This window comes from Rattus norvegicus, chromosome 8 (genome assembly GCF_036323735.1).
Source record: "Rattus norvegicus strain BN/NHsdMcwi chromosome 8, GRCr8, whole genome shotgun sequence".
In the NCBI taxonomy this organism is placed as follows: domain Eukaryota; kingdom Metazoa; phylum Chordata; class Mammalia; order Rodentia; family Muridae; genus Rattus; species Rattus norvegicus.
The window spans coordinates 49944728-49966160 of record NC_086026.1 but is presented as its reverse complement, the minus strand read 5'-3'; the positions used below and the strand labels follow the sequence as shown (position 1 = coordinate 49966160).

Below are 21433 nucleotides of genomic sequence, written 5' to 3'. Positions count from 1 at the left end.
AAGCTAGCATCAAGCCAGGGTCTGGGACCCCAAGGGTCGGCTCTCACGGCAGTGGTTCCATGGCTGGTCCACATGGAAGCCTTATGTGCCTCCCCCCCTGCTCTTCCCTTGAAGACTGATTGCAAATAATTGGAATTGTCATTGGAAGTAATTCGAAGTGACAGGGGTTGGGTTAGAAGGCACTCCACTCCAAGTCTCAACGATCCCCTCAAACCCGAGCCTAAATTTAAACAATGAAGTCACAAAACAATTTCCCTCACAGGGATTGGATTTTTCCTGCTGCCGTCTGTTACCCAGGAGAGAAAAATCAGACTATGTCAGGGGCCGGAGCTCTGTTTTGTACAGTGGGTTTCTTGGAGGACAGAGATTTCGTCTTGGCTTAATCCCGGTTGCTTTCCATGTAGAGTAAAACCACTTCAGACCCAGCAGAGGAGTCCACCAGTCTTAATGAACACATCTCAACCCACTGGTCCGGTCCTTCTTCGTCTTTCTCTTTTTAGCATCCCGTGAGGGATGAGGCATGGGGGGTGACAGGCTGTGATGAAGAATGACACCACATGTTTCAGAAGGCAAGGGCATAGAGGATGCTGGGAAATTTAGTCCCTCCAGGAAGCACCTGGCATGTTGCCAAGGATACACACTGATTAATCCAGCCTTTCTGATGTTGATGGGTCACCCCACCAGCCTGCTAGCTGCTTTCTGAACACCAACCTTGATAATGTGGAAGCATAGTAAGAGATTGAAGTTCATAAGGTCCCTGAGGGCACAAGAGGAGACCCTGACTCCCACACAGACAGAATTATATGACTTCCAAGAACTCCCAGGGGCCTCCTAACATTCCTAATGTTCCCTCTCTCCTATGCGTCCATGTCCTTATTTCTGAACGCCTCCCTCACTGCTCAGTGCTGAGGTGGTAGAGACTGGCCTCCCATTTTACAGGAAGCTAAGAGCCCAGCTCAGGGGTGGCACCCACCCCTGAAATTGTTTGTGAGGTAGAGGACGTGAATGAAGAAGTATCTTGGATGAACGTGAGCGCCGAAGAAGAGAACTGATGGATTGCTGCAGCCGTCCTGGAGGGGCCGATCAGAGAGGTCCCTCTGCAGACACCTGTCAGCTTCGCTTTGCACTGTTTCTAAGTTCCATCCTCTCCATCTCCTCCCCTCCCTTTCTCCCCTCCTCCTCCCCCTCCTCCATCCTCATCCTCTTCCCTTTTTTCACTTGGCTTTCCTGACCTGACCTCTTCAGACTCCCTTTGCTACCTCTTCAGAAAAAGCCTCCACTCGCTGAGGAACTATTCTGAGGAGAACAGTTCCATTTTCTCCTCCCAGTAGGGGCCCAAAGGGAGCAGGCTTTCTTCCCTGCCTTCTCCTGAGACAAAGCAGTTTTCAGCCTTATCACAGTCAGACTTTGGCTGAGGCTACACAGACTGATCCAACCGTCTGCCCCTCATAATATAAAGGTTCATTTCAGCATTCTTCCCCATTTTGGTCTGTAGGGTGCCAAAGGAAATAAACTTTTATGTTTTCAGAATCCAGACAGTTGGAGTTCAGAGAACCAAAACCTTTTTCTTTTCTTTCCTTCTCTTTCTTTTATTCTCTCTCTCTCTCTCTTCTTTCTTTCTTTCTTTCTTTCTTTTTTGAGAGGAGTTAAGGGTCTGCCTTCTTTCTTTACGATACAAGGAATTCAGAACTGCTAAAAGTGGAATTTAACAAGGAAATAGAGTACACAAGCAATTCACACAGATCCCCAGACCTTCACGTCCAGAGCCACACAGCATCACAGGATCTTGTTTTAACAAAGGAGGTCCCCGTGCCTGATCCCAAACAGGACACAATGTCTCACCAAGAACCCCAAGGACCACAGTGAGCCTCCAGTTAGTTACCAAGCAGCTGCCCATGGGCTGCGCACAGGATGTGTACAGAGACTCATTTATAAACAGTAGTTGGTAATCCAAACAAACCATTTGAATGGGACGGGGAGAAGGGGTGTGATAAATGGCCCAACATCTAGACACACCCCTTCCTTGGGTAGCACTGAGCCTTGTAGAATAACCGTATGTCTGCTGGTAAAGCTCTCAGCCTTGGGAATCCCCAGTTCTAGGTTAGTGTCTCTGTGTTTCCTGGGGGTATTTGTGTAAGTTCACTTTTACTTCTCCGAGCCTTGGTTTGCCTATTTATTCGTAGAGTAATAAATCGTTTACTATCGAAGAACAATGTGAGGATGATATAAGGTCCGAGAGCAGACTTCGTGTGAGAACTTGTAACTATCTCTTTAAGACACTGGTCACTCTGGCCAGATCGCACGGCTGGAAGACATCAGGCCATTCCCCCTGCAGTTCTCTCTTTGGAATAGAGAATCTATATGCTCTGGGCAGCGTGGTGGTGGTGGTGATGATGGTGGTGGTATAGAGGGGTTAACAACCCTTGACTTATGGTCCTACCCAATACCTGGTTCCTCCATGATCTTTGTCATATAGCTTAACCCAGACTAAATGATGCGGTATGAAATTTCCTGCCGGCCGCTGGTAGGGGGCATTTCTCCTCTGGGCTTCTCCTCGCCACTGACAACTAGTTTTCTTTTACATTAAGCTATTTCTCTAGTGGAGGTCCTCCATTCTAAGTTGTAAAGGGAAGCCTCTCTTCACCTCTAACGATTTCCCACCCGGGGGCCCAATTCTGGCTCTTGTAGTTGGAAGACCCTCTCTTCCATTGAACTAATTTCTAAAAAAGAAGTTCACTCCAGCTCTTTTCCTGAACCAACCCACCAACTGCCATTTCCCTTTTCCTTCAAAGGCTTCATAAACTCCCAAGCCTTATACATATGTTAAAAATGGAGCCAAGGGTGTTGGCTCACACCTGCATCCCAGCACTCAAGATGCTCAAGCAGCACTGCTGCGATGGGAGTCTGAGGCCAGTCTGGGCCACAGAGTAAGTTTCTATCAAAGAAACAAGCACTACAACTGTTTGGAATTTCTCCCTACTGTTCTGACTCATGGAATCCTCTCCCAGTGAAATAGAAGGAGGTAAATAATACGGGATTAAATTTGAAAACACAAACACAAATTCTGATCTGTGCAAGGAAGCCACGGAGCTCTGCGCCTTAATGGGTCCACTTGATTATGTGTCAAGAGTGGATAAAGTAGGGGTTGGGGATTTGGCTCAGTGGTAGAGCTCTTGCCTAGCAAGCGCAAGGCCCTGGGTTCGGTCCCCAGGTCCGAAAAATAAAAATAGAAAAAAGTAAAAGAGTGGATAAAGTAAAGCAAACAAAAGGGGTGGTGGTGAGGGAGTTAACAGGACAGCTGTGAGTTCAATTCCTGGAACTTGTATGATATGAGGAGAAAACCAACTCCTGTGGGTTGTTCTGTGAGTTCAGCATCCTCACCATGGCCATCAATATTCATTCTCTCTCTCACATCTCCTTTCCCTCTCCCCGTCCCTCTCCCTCTCCTCTGCCCACAAGATGTATTTGTTTTAAGCAGAAGAAAAGGGTTTAATGCTTACAGATAGTTTTGTACAATAAACCCTCAAAACTGGTCTTTCCTGGGTGTCCCTTTTTATGGGTTGTTTTGAAGGTAACTTTTGCCTAGAATTCCGGTTATGAACTCCCCAGGCACAAGGATCTGGGTTTCAGTCCGACCTTGAAAAAGGTTCCTTGGCTCACACAGGACAACTGTGGGCTGAAAGTCATGGACCACTTTGTTCATAGTTCTTAGTTGATTCTTACGGGTTTATAATCACCTGACACCAATTGCTCCAAGTGGGCAGTGCCTGAAACAAAATAAAATAAAACAAGAACAAAAACCAAGCAAGGGCAGTGGCAAGACCACATTCTTTCCAGAGAATAGCAGGCGATAGTCCTACAAGAAAACCTAGGGATGAGCTTAGTCTAACATTCTTGTGGGGTTGGGGTGGGGTAGCAAGCCTGGAACAATAGAGCAAACTTAAGACAGAAGGGAGCCACTGACACGCCATCCTGGTCTTTGTGTGCCCACAACCACATGTTTGGAACTTCGGGTACTAATTCTTCCTTTTCTGAACACATCAAACATGACGCTTTAGAAAATTTCCAAGATTCCCAGTTATGATGGCTGAATTGAAATGTTTCGACATCTGCCCTATTTTCCAAGCAATTTCTCAACACGACAAAGAATGGCCAATTACTCAGCATTGAGCTCATCTAACTGAAACACTGGAAGGCCAGTTGTGATCTTGTGGCTTAACCGTGTGAGATGAAAGGGCAGGGAGACATTTTCTATCCCACAGATGTGTAGCAGGTCACATCCTGGAGTCTGGGGACTAGTGTTGGCTCTTTGACTAAGCAAGTTGGGTAGCCTTAGCCAGGTCTCTGAACTCTGGTCCCCTCTTCAGCATAAAAGAAGAGGTAGCTTTAGACAAAGGATGAATCTGGACTCCAAGGAAGGCAACCAGGAAGTCAGCAAAACCCTGGAGGTCAATGGGAAAATCTTACGCTTGTGACGCGTGTCTTCCTTTAAGAAGTGGTTTCCATTAGATTCTCTGAGGGGTCTGAGTTCAGGTTTTTAAGAACCAGAGGTTTAGGTAGTGTTTTAGATCCCTCCCCGCCCCCCTCCAGTTGTGACAATCTTTGGGTCTAGGTTTCAAGCCATCTGTTTCATAGCTCACCATCATTAGGTACTTTGATGAAACACACTCCTGTGTCGCACAACTGAGCATAAGACATCAATAAGTTAGGACAAGACATGAGTCTGCTGGGATCGTATCACTATTGTGAGCATCATCACAAATGCAGGTAGACCTGTGTGGTCCTGCTCAGATCTGCATGCAAGCTCACTGCTGGGAACTCAGCTCCTCCCCATCCTCTTGAGTGAGGTGCTTGTGCTCAGTACCAAAACCAATGGGCACTGGGCTAGGAATGTAGCTCGGTAGGAAGAAAGCTCACCTAGCATATTCTAGGTCCACTTCCCAGCAACACACACGCATACACACATGGGGGTGGGGTGGGGCAGGGCACAATGACTCGTTTACAGGCTAACCTAAGCTTGGTTTTTAAAATGACAATAAATAAATAAATAAATAAATAAATAAATAAATAAGAAATGAGAACTGTTAAAGACGTTGGAGGAACAAAATGTCATAGAATGAAAAAAAAAAAAAAGAAAGAAAAAGAAATCGAATTCAAGATCCTCTACCCTATCTGCCTTTTACAAACAAGAGAGATGGAGCCGGACCTCGGAGAGCTTCCCACTTTCCAATCCAGGCTCTTGCCTTCCTATCAGCTATGCTACGCTACGGACAAGACAGCAGAGTGTAGGATGGGCTCTCTCACAAGCAGGTTAAAAAAAAAGCAGAAGCAAGAAGTCAACTGGCCCACCCCTGCATAGAATATTGAACTCTCCCCCCCTTCTAGCTCTCTTGCTGTACACTGCACATTCTCGACAAGAAGAGACTCTAATGCAGCCACTCACGAGAGGAAACGGGGCGCAAAATTACCCCTTTTAAGGATGCGTGGAATAAGAAACGGTTGCCCTTTTTGTTTTGTTATTGTTGTTGCTGTTGGTTTTTTGTTTTCGTTTTGTTTTGGTATTTTGTTTGTTTTGTTTTGTTTCTTAGGCAAATCTGGGTTTTAATTTGCTTTTGCTGAAGGGTCCTCGTTTTTTGCAAAGAGAAGTTGATCCGGCCAGCACAGCTGCTTTCTGCCTGTGCCCCTGACCCAAGGCAGGATGTCATTTGTGGTATGGGTAGCGGGTCCCTTAAAATTGCTCCCTATTCTCGACTTGAATAGTTGAAGCAACTTAGACCCAGGACATCACAAGCCTGGATCTGAAAATAGCCAGATGAAGCAAAAGCTTAAGAAGAGGTGTAGATGAAGGGTAGAGAATTCCAGGCCAGTCATCCTCCTTCCCTCCTTCCTCTTCTCTCTCAGTGAGAGCACCCAAGAAAGCCAGCGGGGGGAATTAACTCGGAGGGTTATTTTCCTATCTAAGGAAGTGATTACACCTAGCAAGCACTTAATAAAAAAGAAGCGAGGGCTGGAGAGATGGCTCAGCGGTTAAGAGCACTTGTTGCTCTTGCTGAGGTCACAGCTCAGTTCCCAGCACCCACAGGCAGCTCACAAACTGTCCATAACAGCTTTGGGGATCGGATGCCCTCCTCTGACCTCCATGAGCTCCAAACACATACACGTACACGTACACACAAGCAGGCAAAACACACACGTAAAATACGTAAATCTAAAGGGTGAAATTAAAAAACAAATAAAGAAGAAACAGTGAATAGATACGTCCTCTGATCTCGGCTCCAGTCAGGGCCTCTTTTCTCATAAACCGAGAGAATGGCCGGCCACCATCACGGGTCACATCCAGGCCCACTACCTTCCAGCTGACTCTGACCACTTGAACTGAAGTCACTCTTCATTTTGCGCAGTCTACCTTCAAACCCCACATCTGCTCATCGGTGAGTTTGTGGCTTCCCCAGTTACCTGACTTCTGTACACCTTGATTTCTTCACGTGCAGTGTGAGTTTAGGCCCACTGAGTATTCAGTAGGGCGAGGCGTTAATGAACTCACCCACATCAAAGTACTCGGTATAGAAAAGGACTCAGAGGCTACTTGGCTCTAATAAGGCAATTCTGAGTTTGATGCCACTGCACATCTGAGCATTGGTAGCTTGGAGGCGTGACTCCAGGAGGCTGACAAAGGTGCCATCTAGCCATGCCAGGTGTGCTGCAACAATTGGCCGATATCTCAAAGAGCTTGGAAAAGAGCCCCTCCCCTTCCCTACTTGGGCTGTAGCTTTCTCTCTCTCTCTATGCCTTAGCCGGTACCAGCCCCGGACGGCAATCGGGAATACCAACCAATGTGTAAGTTTTCAGGGACTGTCTACAAGCTGTAGTCACTATGCCAAGTAGCTTTTCGGTTCTCCTCCACCTCTGCTGGTTTTTCTGGGCTCCAGCCTCCATCCAATTCATGAAGATACTGGCTTTCAGGCCTGAAAATGCCCTAAAAACGGTCTCATTTTTTGGGGTGTGTGTGTGTGGCGGGGGGGGGGGGGAGCTAAAGCCCTACATAGGAGCTGCCCAGAGTTACCTGGCCAGTCAACTCGGCTCTGCTGGTTCTCTGCCACCCTTGGGGCCACCTCTGAATGCCCGCAAACTTTGGGTTTTGGCTCTAGGTGGACAAGAGCTCTGCTTCTTGACATACACTTGGACTTTGTCCAGTTGTCCTGCTACCTTTGGGGCCTGGTCCCTCGCAGGTTCACAAACCCCGTCTAGCTCTTTCCACACACCCCTTTCTGTACCCTGGCCCACAAAGCTGCCAGGTCCAGTACAGGAATGCCACCCCCTGTCTTAGGGCACCTCCTCCCCCTCAGGAGACCCTCCTGGTCCTAAATGAGGACCATCCAGAAGGGCTCTTTCTGCCCCGAGCCAGGTTCAGGAGGGGCAGAGTATGTTCTTTCCCTCTTTTGCCTCCTTTGCTGCATTGGTTTCAAGGACTCCAGGCTCCCGTCGCCCAGGCTCGTCCTCACATTCTTGTCCTCCGTTCCCTCTGCTTCTCTGGCTCTTTCTTTCTCTCCTTCCCGGGGTCGCGGTCAGCCTGCATCTTCTGGGGTCACCTGGCTCTTTGGTGCTCCTTACACCCTGCCCTGTTTCCCTCTCTACCCCTTTCTCCTTCCTTCTCTCCTCCCTCTCCCTCCCTCTTCCCCTTCAACACATCTGTTTCTAATCTGAGCGCTCAGAGGCGCCTGTATGAAACAAAAAGCTCCCCCCACCCTCAAAACCTGGCACAGAAAACCCTGGATGAACCTTTTCTCCCCAGCTCTCCACTTTCCCCTGATACTCCTGAAACCAAAGCACGCGCTGAAAAGTACCCTCTACACCAAACGGTTCTCCGCCAAACTCCACCAGGAAACGCCCCCACCCCGTAGCTGGCTAGAGGGCCCAGATGTGTGAGACATTTCGATGGCCGACTGGGCGGTCCTCCGTTGCCAGATGCGCCCCTCGGTGGCGCGGAGGCAGGGACCGAGTGGTTGCCGCACTCCCGGACTGCGGAGACCACGGTGCTGAGGGCGGGTCTCCACCCAAACGCAGGGTGGCGTTTCCCCAGGGCCACCCTAACTCCCGCCCTCCCCAAGGCACTCACCTAGCCAGAGGAAGAAGAGGGACATCCCGATCCCCGGACACGGGCACTTCCCGGCTCAGCGCAGCCTGGCTGCAGGGCGACCGAGCCCAGCCGACGGACCTTCTGTGAGCAGGGCGCGGCGCCTCGGGGTGCGCGCGGGGGGCTGCAGCCATGTGCGGGCGCTGGCCCCGCGCCCGGGTCCCCTGCGCGCTGCGCTCCGGGGGCACCGAGGGCTTCTAGCCCTGGCTCCACCAGCTCGCGCCGGGACGGGGGCCGGGCCCAGGGTCAGGGAGGAGAAGGCGAGGCGGCAAGAAGCTACCGCTTCGTGGAACACTTTTCCCTGTTTGGAAAGAAAACCGACTGGAGAAAGAGGGAAAAAAATGAGCTGGAACCACACGGCTGCCTCCTACCGCAGCCCCTCCCTCCATCCCTCCCCTCGCCCTCCCTTCTCTTCGCTCCCGCCCTCCCTCTCTGCGTTTGGGGTTAGCTGCTGGGGCTGCTTTACCTCCCACCCGGGAGGGAGGGCCACGGCCCGGGGTGATCAAGGGGGGCGCTCGGTGCCAACTGGTGCGGTGCAGGAGAGAATCCGCAGCACTTCGGGCAACAGCCGGTGGATGCGGCCTTTTCAATTCTGTCTTTTTTCTCCTTGATCTCTCTAGTCTCTCTGCTCTTTTGTATATTTTTCTTCCTTACAATGCTCTATGGTTCTCTCTCTCTCTCTCTCTCTCTCTCTCTCTCTCTCTCTCTCTCTCTCTCTCTCTCTCTCTCTCTCTTCCTCCCCCTCCCCCAGGGGGATATGCTGGGGGGTCGGGTACACAGGGTAGCACCATGTAGCTCTTTGTTGACCTGGAAGTCTATCTATGTAGACTAGGCTGGCTAGGCTGGCCTCGAACTCACAAAGACAATACCTGGCGCTAAGCGTACCACTACACCAGATCTTTTTCACTTTCTTGCTTCTCCTCTTGTCTCCTCCTTTCCCCCTCTCCCTTCTTGTTTTCCCCAGCCTCTTATTCCTATCCTGTTCCTTCCAGGTTTTGTTAGGTCGGCATGAAATCACTAGAGGCACCATATAAATAGTGGGTTTGTGCAATAGTGGATCATTAAAAGCGTTCTGAGCCTTCCCTGTTTGGACCCTTTTCATGTGGCCTTTGTGTTTGCCATTCATAGTCAACCGCTGTGAAATCCGTACAGGGCTGAGCCGGCCACTCTCCTAGAGAAGTGGGAATCAAGGAAATGGTGATGCATTAAGGAGCATTATGGAGATGCACACATTTATCCAGCACTTGGGTGGCTGAGGCAGGAGGATGGTCAGGGGTTCACATCTGCCCTGGGATATTTAGTGAGTTCCGTGACAGCCTGAGCTAGGTGTCACGCTAAACACTAAAAGAAATGCTAGACACTTGAATCCTGCAACCTGACCATCAGACTATTAAAACAACGGATCCCAATGAGCTGGATTCCCCCCAGGAATCCCATGTTGGGAGAAGAACCTAATGCCTGGGTCGGCCAGAGAGAACACTTTTTCCTGAAAAGGAATTTACAATTTGTCAGACCCTCTTACAGGACAGACAGAAGCACAGTGATGGGCAGGTCCACTTCCTGATTGGGAATTACTTAGACAAGAGCTCAGTTTCTACTTAAGCCTGAGTCCAGAGCATAGAAGATGGATTGGGGCAGAGGGGTGTTCTATCTCCCTTCCTCTTCTCAGTGAGAAGAGGCATGAGATTGAATAGATCTCCCTCTTCTGCCTCAGAAGCATTGCTTTGGAGGTAGACAGAGGGCAAGAGGCTGGTGGGCCCACAGAGGAGAGCCTGGATTCAGCCTTGGTGCTTAACGTCCTGTGAGAAAGGACCAGAAAGAAACGAGCAGTAGGAACTGCTCAGGTCTCAAGGGCTCAGAGCTCGTCCTGGCACTTTTCCTTGCACTGCAGAAGAGAACAGTCTGCTGTAGTCCCAGGCTATGGATGTCCCTGGAGGACTGGCCAAGGCTGCTACCATTCACCTATAGTCCCACCACCTAGCCTGGGGGCTGGGGCTAGAGCCGAATAATAATTCATGTGAGCAATTAACAGTCCCCTCAGAGGCTGGCAGGATGCCCCCTTTCCATCTCCTTTCTGGCTCGATTAGCCTCTTAGGACTGACTTAGGTCTGACTTAGGTCTTCTCAGTTGTATAGAAAGTCCCATTTCACAGGCGAGGAAAGCAGAGTCCAGGAGAGACTACATGATTCTTACATCACTCTGAAATGTTGTCAAAAGCCTCAGTTGTTCTTGGGGTTTTAGGGTATTAGTTCCAACCCTTCTCCACCCCATCTTCTTTTCCTTCCCCACATTCTGTCCTGAAAATCCAACCCAGACTTCATGCATGGGCATTCTTTTTTTTTTTTTTTTGGTTCTTTTCTTCGGAGCTGGGGACCGAACCCAGGGCCTTGTGCTTCCTAGGCAAGCGCTCTACCACTGAGCTAAATCCCCAACCCCATGCATGGGCATTCTTATTCTGTTTTAGAGGGAAGGAAACTGTCTCTTAGGAAGATAAAATGTCCTGCTCAAGCTCAGAAAATGTTAAAAGCTCCTTCCGAAAACAAAGCATTTAAACATTACATTCATATTATGAAATATTTAAAAGGTTTCTTTGGTTCTGGAGTAAACGTGTGTGCATGCATGCGTGTGTGTGTGTGTGTGTGTGTGTGTCTGTGTGTGCTTTTGTGTATGTATGTGTGTGTATATGTATGAGTGAATGTGTATGTATTTTTGTGTGTATGTGTCCTAAATGTGTATGTATGTGTGCTTATGTTTGTGTGTGTATGTGTCATGTATGTGTGTGTATGTGTGTGTTCTATATGTGTATGTGTGAGCATGTGTGTGTGTATGTTTGTGTGTGTATGGGTGTATTGTGTGTGCATGTATTGTGTTTGTGTGTATAGGTGTGTGTGCATTTGTGTGTATGTGTGTATGGGTATGTGAATGTGTATATGCATATGTGTATGTGTATGCATATGTGAGCATGTATGTATATATGTGCATGTGTGTATGTGTATATGTGTGTATGTATGTATGTATATGTGTATATGCATTTTGTGTGTATATATGAGTATGTGTGCACATGTATGTATGTGTGTATGTGTGTGTATGTGAGTATGTGTGTGTATTTGTGTTGTGTGTATGTGTGTGTCAATGTATATGTGTATCAGTGTGTATGTATGTGTGTATATGTATGTATTATGTGTAGAAGTGTTTATGTGTATGTATGTGTGTGAGTATATGTGTGTGTAAATATGTGCATATGTGTGTGCTTGTGTGTGTATATGTTTGTGTGTGTTCATGTGTATGGGGGTGTGTTTGAGGAAGAGTCTGACTGGATAGCCCTATTTTGCCTGGAACTCACAATGTAGTCCAGGCTGTCTTTACGTTCATAGAGAGCCTCCTGCATCTGCCTCCAGAGTGCTAAGAATAAAGGTGTGTGGCACCATAGGTAAATTTTTCATTTTGTAATCACTTGTCTAATAAGGTATATCCACAACTATGTTGAAAAATGAATTCTTTATAAAGTGTGAGGGAGTAGAAAGGAGACTCAAGGAAAGATACTCTTTTGATATTTCTGATCCACAGCTTTTAAAAATTGCTTGACGTCTTTTCAGACACACCGAAAGATAGTAACAACAGTACAGAAGTCTCTGGATGCCCTCGCCTCTGTTTTCCCTCGTTATCCCTTGTTAGGGAAGGCATGTTTTGATTCTGTATGCTTCTAAAGCACCTCTTCTATCCTACTGCTACCTTTCTCATTATTGCTGCTCTGGCTGGAAGGATGTGTGCCCGAAGACAGACGTGTGTAAGTGTAGCAGATGTGTGTCTAGATCCATACCACCCAAGCTGAGGCTATCAAGACTCCTTGGGTGGAAGGATGTTAACCACTGACCCAGGTGCTTAGATCATGCTGAGATTAAACACTCACTTTCCACCAGTCCTGGGGTCACTAGGGAGCAGATGCATCTTCCTTGGGTGGTGATCTGCCACTGACATAAGTCCAAAGTAGAGGTTCTGGGGACAGCCCGAAAGAGTATTCCACTGCCGGCTGATGCTGGGTCCCTTGGGAAAATCCAAGGATGTATGTGACACTCTTATCTTTAGTGGACCCTCAAGTCCAGTGGAGAGACGACTTCAGCATGTGAAATAGTTCAACAACAGCAGAAGAAAGACAGTAAAGTTTCAAACAAAAACAAACACGGGGCCTCCCCAGCACACTGTGGAGTACGGTGGTTAAAGAGCAATGCCTCAGTTTGGAGGATGAATAGGACTGAACAAGGACCCTAGGTGGGTCAAAGACGTGGAGCCTACATACTCAGGAGACACTGGCTGAAACGGAAAATGAAATGATCAAAGCAAAAAGCCCTGGAGGATGGGAGGGACTGAAGTCAGACCGAGAAAGCTACTGAACTCCGGGCAAAGGCTTCTGGGATTCGTTCAGCATTGACATCATGTTAACATGAAATACCGTGATGACCACCAGGGTTGGTGAGCAACCTTAGCACGTCCCTCACACCTGCTCATCTTCCCACTCCAAGCTTTCCCTAGAACATTAAACACCGTCTTGGTCCTCTGGCTTTCTGTTTGTTCCGTTGGCTGGCTTGGTTTCTTTCGTGTCTGAGTGTCACGTAGCTCAGGCTGGCCTCAAACTGGATACTTAGGTAGGGAGACCTTAAACGTCTGACCTGCTTGCCTCCGCCTCGGAAGGGTTTCGATCGCAGGTGTGTCTTTCCAAGCCCAGCTGTCTCCAGAGTTTGTAGAATACTCAGCTTCAGGAATCACTTAGCGGGAGATGTATCTCATGCAAGAAGCCTAGGGTTCAAACTTCCGTTCCACATCAAACAGGTGCGGTGGTGAACACCTGCAATCCCATCTGCAGGAGGGAGAGACGGGAGGATCAGAAGTTCAAGACCGTCCTCAGCTGCATAACACGTTTGGGGCTGGTGTGGGCTACATGAGATCCCACCCTCCAAGACAAATAAGGAGGAAGAGGAAGAGGAGAGGGGAAGGAAGAGTAGGAGGAAGAAGAAGAAGAAGAAGAAGAAGAAGAAGAAGAAGAAGAAGAAGAAGAAGAAGAAGAAGAAGAAGAAGAAGAAGAAGAAGAAGAAGAAGAGAATGAAGGAAAGAAGGAAGGAAACACTTGTTGCTTATCTGGTTGTGGTGGTCTGTGTTTGCAGCCTTTGTGTCGGGGAGACTGTTGTGAGTTCAAGACTGTTTCCGGCTACAGAGTGAGACCCTATCTCAAAACAAAGCAGTTACATGTCCTGCTTTCTTATTCTTGCTCTCTGGGATGCCAAGGAGTGCCATCCTAAACCTTTCCTCCAGGAAACTCCTGGGGCCTCCATGAGGTCGGGGGTGCATGATGCCTGGGTGGGGGTAACCTAGGAGCTAGTTAGAACGTAGCAATTTAATACTTGAGGGCAGGAACACAGGGGAGCAAACAGAAAGCAAATGGAAAGGAGATTAGACGGGGCAAAGTATCTAACAGTTACCGCACACGAGAGAGGGTGGGGTAGACAGAAGAGGCATCAAAAATGAGCAGAGGAGACCTAATACAGTATTCTATATGCCAAGCTCGGTTTGGTTTGAGACAGGGTCTTGCTACAGAGCCCTGGTTGTTTTGGAACGTGTTTTATAAGCCAGTCCTCACGACAGTCTTCCTTCTCTCTGCCCGCCATGTGCTGGATTTCAGGAATCAGCCATTCTGCTTGGCTTTCTATGATGGTGGTTCACAGTGATGGGGCTGTGTTTGGAGAATAAAACTCCTTCGGGTAGTAGACGGAGGCACGACGTAAAGCAAAAAGAGTCAAGCCTCTTAGACCTCAAGACTGTGAGTTGAACCTGACAAACTGGGGACGTCAAGGATGTCAATTTGTCGGGCTAAAGACAAATGGCTCAATTACTTTGAGAGATGATAACATGGAAGGAAGATAGCCATCCTCTATCTGCCCATCTGCCACTTGTCTACTTTTTTTTCCCAATCAGTAATTCAGAGTCAAGGATGTAACTTGGCAAACCTTATCCCTAGTCAAAGCAAAACAACAACCAACCAATCAACCAACGAACCAACGAACCAACCAACCAACCAACCACAAAACCCCTCAGCAGGTCAGTTAAATCAATGGTGACCAAAGGAAAACCATCCCAGCTCTCTAGAGCTTGGTGTGAGTGAAGGGAGACGACGTTGCAAAGCGATCTATGGAATGAGAGTGTGGAGCTCACAGCAGAACCCTGCACTTAGTGTATGGATGTCAAGGACAAAGACTGTAAAATCCCTTTCCGTGGGCAGAAGCCACCAGGTGAATGGAGCTGCTGCGTTCCTACAAGTACATCTGGAAGTTATGCAGGAAGAAGCAGTCTGGCTTGGTGAGCTTTCTTTTGTGGGTTCCTACTACCGCCAGCAATTGGGGATCCACAGCACCACACACCCAGTGGGACAAAGGGTATAGGTGTCAATACAAGACCGAGAAAGGTTATGCCATATATACAGAGCTCTGTGTGCTGTTATGTCTGCTAACAATCAGGTCATGTCTGTGCAACTTCTGGTTGGCCTGTCAGCCATAGGGCTAACCAGGTAAAGCTTGCCCAATGCCTTCACTCAGACGTTTGTGGAGGAGATAGCTGAATGCCACAGTAGGGCTCTGGCAGTCCTTAATTCTTACTGGGTTAGTGAATTTTCCTCACACAAATTATTTGAGGTTATCTCCATTGGTTCCTTCGTAAAGCTACCTGGAAGAGATCCCGACGCCCAATGGACCCCGAAAGCCATCCACAAACACACAGAAGTGTGCACTGGCCTTGAAAAGGGGGTCACAAGTTGAGACACAGTATTAATGACTCTTGCCATGCCGTGCAACTTGGAGAAGGCACAGTACTTTCTAGATCCCCTGTTATTGTAAACCTAGTGATGTTTGAAAAATCACACCGGATAAACCATCTAGGGTGGTTATAAGTTAAAGGCATGTCTGCAAGCTGATCGGAAGAGGGACACAGGGGAAAGAGGAAGAACTGATATTTTCCCACCACCTGGGAACTATGAGCACGTCCCTCCCACCCAGTTTAGAGGATGAAACCCAGCCCAGAGCACATGGTACACGCTGGACTAATCCACTCTAGCTCAGAGAGACCCGCAGCACAAATGTATCTTTCAGTGCCTTTGAGGTCCACTGTGTTCTATCCTCCCGGATGCAGTCTAAGCTCATAAGGATGTTTGGGGGGACGTAGCTGTAGGTGGTGGGAAGGGTTCCAGGTTGGAGGCAGCAGGTTTGGTAGTTATGAATGGGTCCCTAGATTCGCTGTACCTTCCCCTCCTTTGCCTAGCTCGGCTACGGTGAAGAAATGACTGCAGCGAAGGCGCCTGCTGCAGCGTCTAACACATACGGAACTTGGTAAATATTTGTTCCAACTTAAGCTGAAGTGGAGCTCATAGAATCTCGTTCTGCGCTCTAAACGGAGCCAATTCCTGTCTCATTTCCTTTCTCTACTCAGACAGGGTTATCTTTACATATTCTTTCCTGTCCTACAAGGATGCTTCTCAACTTGGCTATTCAGTGTGTTTCTTTTTATGGCTTGGAGAGCAAGAGGCCCCAGCTGGCTTTCAGAGTTTTTCCAGGAGCACTTTAATGGAGGTGGTGCCTGAGGGCCCTGTGTGCTGGGGGAGGCTAAGTAATGAAGTGTTCGACTTACTCCGGGAGAGAAAGGGGCTGTTTCTTCCTGAAGGGTCAGGATAAGGAAGAGGTACGAGTGTCTGGATTCTGTCCTCGCAACTCAGTGGAGGAAGTCTGAAGCTTCCACCTGTGGGGGTCTCCGGAGGAGGTCGAGGCCTAGTGGGGCTGGTGTTTTTTGGAGGATATTTGCTCGTGAAGATCTCAGCTCTTCCCTGCACCAACTCCCGAGGTTCAAGGTTTATCCCTTCACCCAGTGGGGCTTAGAGGGGGTCATGGGAGACTCAAGAGGAGCTAATTCACCCTGGAGCCCTTGCTGACTTTCCCTCTTTCTTCTCTGAGAGCAGTGTGGGATTTTCCAGAATTTCCATTCTTCCCCTTTTAGTCCTGTGACGCTGTCCTACCCCCCCCCCCCCCCCCCGCCACCTCCAATCTCCTCGTCCCCTCCTCGCCCTCCCCGCCTCTCCGCCCCCCCCCAGCCCCCTCCCCGCCCCTGCATAGTCCAAATTTCCTCTGATGGTCTTCACTGTCAGCCTGACTGGATTGGAATCATTCTGGAAACATGCCTCTGGGGGTTGTTTATGAGGGTCTTTCCCAAAAAAGGGAAGACACACCCCGAAAGCTGACGCATGCTCCTTCCACTATGCCTTTACCGCCATGATGGATTCCACCCTCAGTTTATAAGCCAAAGCAAACCGTTCTTAAATTGCCAGGGGCAGGTATTTCATCACAGCGGTGAAAAAAGCATCTAACCCGTTGCCCTCAACCTGAGCAATGAGCCTTTAACCGGTCTCTCTGCCCGCGTGATTTCATAGTAGTAGCATTTCTTGTTTGGCAGTTGAGAGGATTGCTAGAATCTATACGGAAGCTGCCCAGCACGGGGCATCATGGTGCTTAGTTTAGCTCTCCTCTCTCTTCCTCTGACTCAGTGCAGCCCTCTGTGCCCCGACTGCAGCTCGTACCAGCTGAGGGTTCTTTCATATCTCAGAAAAGATCGCGACAGCTTCTCTTTCCTTACAAACCAGTAGAGTCTGGTGACCTCTTAAGAAACACTTAGAAAGGGGGTAGAAAAGAGTAGTCTTAGCTGGACTGCGGTGGGGCACGCCTTTAATCAGGCAGCACCTGGAAGACAGAGGCAGGAGGATCTTTGAGTTTGAGGTCAGCCTGGTCTACAGAGTGAATTACAGGATGGCCAGAGCTGCACAGAGAAACTGGTCTTGAAAAAAACAAAGCAAAACAAAACAAACAACAACAATAAAGTGTCATCTCTCCAGTGCCCTTGTGGGATGGTGTGAGGAAACAACAACAACAACAACAACAGAGTATTCTTAAAACAGGACATGGTGGTATATGCTGTAATCCCAGCAATCTGAGATCTTCATGAATTGAAGTCTAGCCTGGGCTACAAAGAGAAACCGATCTCAAAAATAATCTTAAAACATCTTTTCAAAGAGTATCTCTGTGTTCTTTCCTTTCATTGTTCCCCATCTTGGAGTTGGCAGTCAAAGGAGAAGGAGGATTCGTTCTAGCTGATCATGCTCAGAATTACTCCCGGACGGGCATGAGAGAGCTATGATCAAGCACTCAGACTCTTAGGGTGACAGGATATCAGGGATAGTTGACCTAATACCCTTATTTCTCACTGCAGGGCAGTAGTACAGAGAAGATAGCATCAGTCCCAGGGCCACACAGCTAGCTGGCAGCCTGCAGACACTAAGAACCTTCCCATGACTCCCAAGCACATGTTTCTGCCACTGTCCCCTATTGACCTGCTGTGGTTTCTGTGTGGCATCTCCTCCAAGGCAAAGGCCACCCGGTGGGTGAACAGATCTCTGTCCACCCTCACTCTGTAACTGAACCACGACCCACTTTTTTTTCTTCTTCTTCTAAAATTCTAGCGTCGTTTCTCTCTGTTGCTACGTAGGCACCTGGCAGAGAACAGAAATCACCAAACCGGGAGACAGGAGAGGTCTTTACCTTCTCTGCTCTGGGGTGGGGATGAGGGTTGTTGGGTGAGGGAGGATCCTGCCAGCATGAGGGCGTGAGAATGTATTCCAGCCTGAGTCCACATTCACTCCAGGGCTTTGCAGCTGTTCATAGCTGGATGAGGATTGTGTGAGCGCCTTGCAACCCAACTTCCTCATTTTCTTGCCACCCAAGGGAAGTTCCAGGTTAGGATTAGGCTCCCGGAGTCTGCCACCAGGCCGCCTAGTCATGAGTCCTTTTTTCATTCTAGAATGGGGGCAGATACCTCACAGGATGGCTCTGCCTCTTCCCTAAGGACCGGGAATGAGATCGGAGGACTGGATGATGTCGGCTGGCAGAAACAGATGTGATCCTGTTGAGGAAAGGGCTGGGAATTTTTTTTCCTCCCTAACTTATGTTTAACTGAAACCATACAAGACGGAGGGAGATACATGCAGAGCCTGAGTAGGCCTCGGTGACCAGCCTGTGAGGAGCTTATGGTTTGTGGCTGAGATGCTCTGAGCTGTCAGCAGCTGCTTGCAGCTGCTCATTGACAAGACTGATGTGTGTGTAGCGGTCAAACTCAGGAGATGGGAGGCGGGGAAGAACATCTTCTAACCCCCACAAGCAGAGAGACTTGTGACTCAGAAGCAAGTCCTTGCGTCTTCCCCAGCAATACTATTCCTAGGAGGTGGGGGAAGGTAAGTAACAGCTGTGGCCAAAACCAACAGTGCTCAACAGACAGCCAGTGGCAGAGGGTGGACCATGGTGGGGGACGTCAGCCAATCAGAAAGGGCCCTTCTGGCATCACCCCTGACTGAGGCAGCTCAAACAAATTATGGAGGTCTCTGTAGTTCACTCATCCATCTGAAGGAAGGAAGGAAGCTAGCGCCCTGTAAACCTCGGTTCTTTGTGGAAGTGAGCAAAGCATGACGGGGCGTCCACTCTGGGGCTTTGGCAGAGCCGAGATGGAGTCCTCTGCTTTTTCTCGTGCTACTCCGCTGCAATAGAGAACTCCTCAGCTCATAAGCATCTGGTGTGGACCTGTGACAGACACAGCGAAATAAGCGGAGGAACTGGAGCCCAGCTTCAGGATTAAGAGCTGACCTCTCCTCCTTCCCTGAGGAAGCACAAAAAGATGCGGACAGACGCTATTCACCGGCCCGCCCACAGTCCTTCCCAATCTATTCAGGCCCACCTCCGCTGAGAAGGCTGGGGAGAAATGGCCACTGTACCAGGTTCCCTCGCCCACAGGGAAGGCCACATGACATCATTCTAGCAATTAGTTAAGTTATAAGAGAAAAACCTCCTGGGGAGATGTTAGTGAAAATTTGCTTATAATGTGTTCAGACCTGAACTGGGTTGTGGCTTTACAGGATGTGCAGTTGAAGTTGGGGAGGGGTATAGAGCATGTTCTTAAGTAGCCAGACACCTAAAGTAAAACACAGATACTGGCCTAAGACAGGCACAGGTGAGGTGTTACAACTCGTTCTTCCTTTGTAGCATCAGGGACAGCTTCATGGAGAAAGGGGCATTTGAGGGTGAGAAGGACCTGGAAGAAGGTTGAGAGACCAAGACACAGTTTCCAGCTTCACCTTTAACAGCCGTGAGCTTCCCCACTGTTCCAAACCACACTGTGGGACTCTAAGCGTTCTGTCCATGTGGTGCAGTCACAGCTCTGGAGAGAATCAGATCGTAATTACATCTTACGGCCATAGAGCACTTCCTTCTGAAGTCCTTTACAGATCCAATCTAAATCGTCCCTCCGAAGCTAATGAAGAAAGACACTCCCCAGACCTCATCCTGCAACTCTCCAGTTGTTTGGGAAGAGCTTCTCTCTCTCCCCAGCCATCTCATCCCTTCCTTAACTCTCCAACTTCATCTTCACCCATGAGTCTCCTGGCCTATGTGTGTACACAGTGTGGGTCCCTGCAGGCATGGAGAGGTGTCTTATCCAAGAAGCATCCGTGCAGTGGATTCACGCTCACAGTGAAGCCATGAACTTTCTAGGGGGGATTTGTGCTTTGGATTCATTGTCCCTCGGAGTGGTTATTGTGCTGGTTTTCCTGGGAACCAGAGGACGGTTGGGAGGTCTCTGGATAAGCCTAGTAATGGTAGGACAAGGGGTTGGCATAACTGAGACCCTTGTGTAACATTTGTGAGAGGGTTAAATGGTACAGCCGCTGTGAAAAAGAAAATACTTCAAAAAATTGAAAATAAATTTCCGAATTGATTCCTCAAATAATTGAAAACAGGATCTCAAAGAGATATTTCCATATCCATGTTCAAAAGGGCACTGCTTAAAAATAGCCCCAAACGCAGAAGTACTCGACTGATGAATAGATTAACAGAGTGTGTTTATCTATGCAAATGGAATATATGTACTTCGAATGTGATATTACTAGTTATCATCGTAGTGCTGGCCACTGAACCCAGGGCTGCTTTCGTGCTGAGAAGCACTCTAAGCTCCAGACATAGCATCTTAATAGCATCCTCTGCCCCATACAATGGAACATTATTCATCATGAAAAAGGAAGATGGGTCTGAGGCATGCTATAATGTGGATGAACCTTGAAGTCATTATGCCAGAGGATATAAGCCATTCCCCCAAAGGACAAAATGCTATAGGATTCCACTTATAAGACGCACATAGAATAATTATAGCCAGGGAGATAGACACGGTGGTTTCCAGAGTCCGAGAGGCAGAGACTTGGAGGGCTCTTGTCTGTGATGGTTACTCTTGATTGTCCACTCGATGAAATTAAGAATCACCATGGAAACAAACACACCTCTGGTTGTGTCTGTCCGTGAGGGGGTTTCCAGAAAGGCTCAGCTGAGAAGAAAAGACACTTGGAATGTGGGCAACACCATCCAGTGGAGAAAGGGAACTGAATTCCAGTGGTTTAGGAGGTACAGACTTTCCGTTTGAGGAAAGGAAAGTTCTGGAAAACGGTGACAGTACCATCACACAGCAATGCCAATGCACTCGATACCACTGAACTGTAAGCTTAGGAAGTTTGGGCTAGGGGTGCAACTCGGTGGTAGAGTGCATGTGGGAGACCCTGAGTTCCATCCTCAGTACCACAGAAAAGAAGACATAATGTAAGCTTGGCATTGCGGGCCACAGCTGTAATCACAGTACTCGAGAGAGGAGGATTATCAGCAATTCAGAAAGTCATCCTTACCTACGCAGTGAATTTGAGGCCAGTCTGAGCCACATCAGACCTGATTTTAGAACTACGATCACAATAACGACTACGATTCCCTAATATTATGTTCTTTGTTTTTCAAGACAGGGTTTCTCTGGGTAACCCTGGTTGACCTAGAACACGATCTGTAGACCAGGCTAAGCCTCAAACTCTTAAGAGGTTGGCTTGTCTTTATCTCTTGAGTGCTGGGATTAAAAGTGTGTACCACCACCATCCTGCTATCAAGTCGCCCAAATTTATCTACATTACATTCTTAAAAAAAAAAAAACAACAGCAACAATAACAACAGTAGATCCCTACTTCTAAGTCATCCAGGGTCAGGCACATCATTAAGGCCAGGCTGGTCTCAAAATTTCCTGTGTAGACAAGGATGGTATTGATTTTCTAACCTCCGTCCTCCTGCCTCTGCCCTCCCCAGTCCTGAGAGTCCTGTTGCAGTTCTGAGAGTCCTGTTGCAGTTCTGCACTACCTTGTCCAGT

The 21433-nt window shown here is 48.4% G+C and overlaps 1 protein-coding gene across 2 annotated transcripts in view; it reads right to left on the bottom strand.

The window, feature by feature from the left end:
* Clmp (CXADR-like membrane protein) overlaps positions 1-8522 on the bottom strand; it is a 108321-nt gene extending 99799 nt beyond the window's left edge. The window contains exon 1 of one of the 2 annotated variants that reach the window (XM_039080937.2): positions 8117-8522. In XM_039080937.2, coding sequence (XP_038936865.1) covers positions 8117-8141 — 25 coding nt within the window. In that variant the 5' untranslated portion in view covers positions 8142-8522. The remainder of the gene's footprint in view (positions 1-8116) is intronic. The other variant, NM_173154.2, reaches the window with a different exon arrangement.
* Between the last annotated feature and the right edge of the window lie 12911 nt (positions 8523-21433).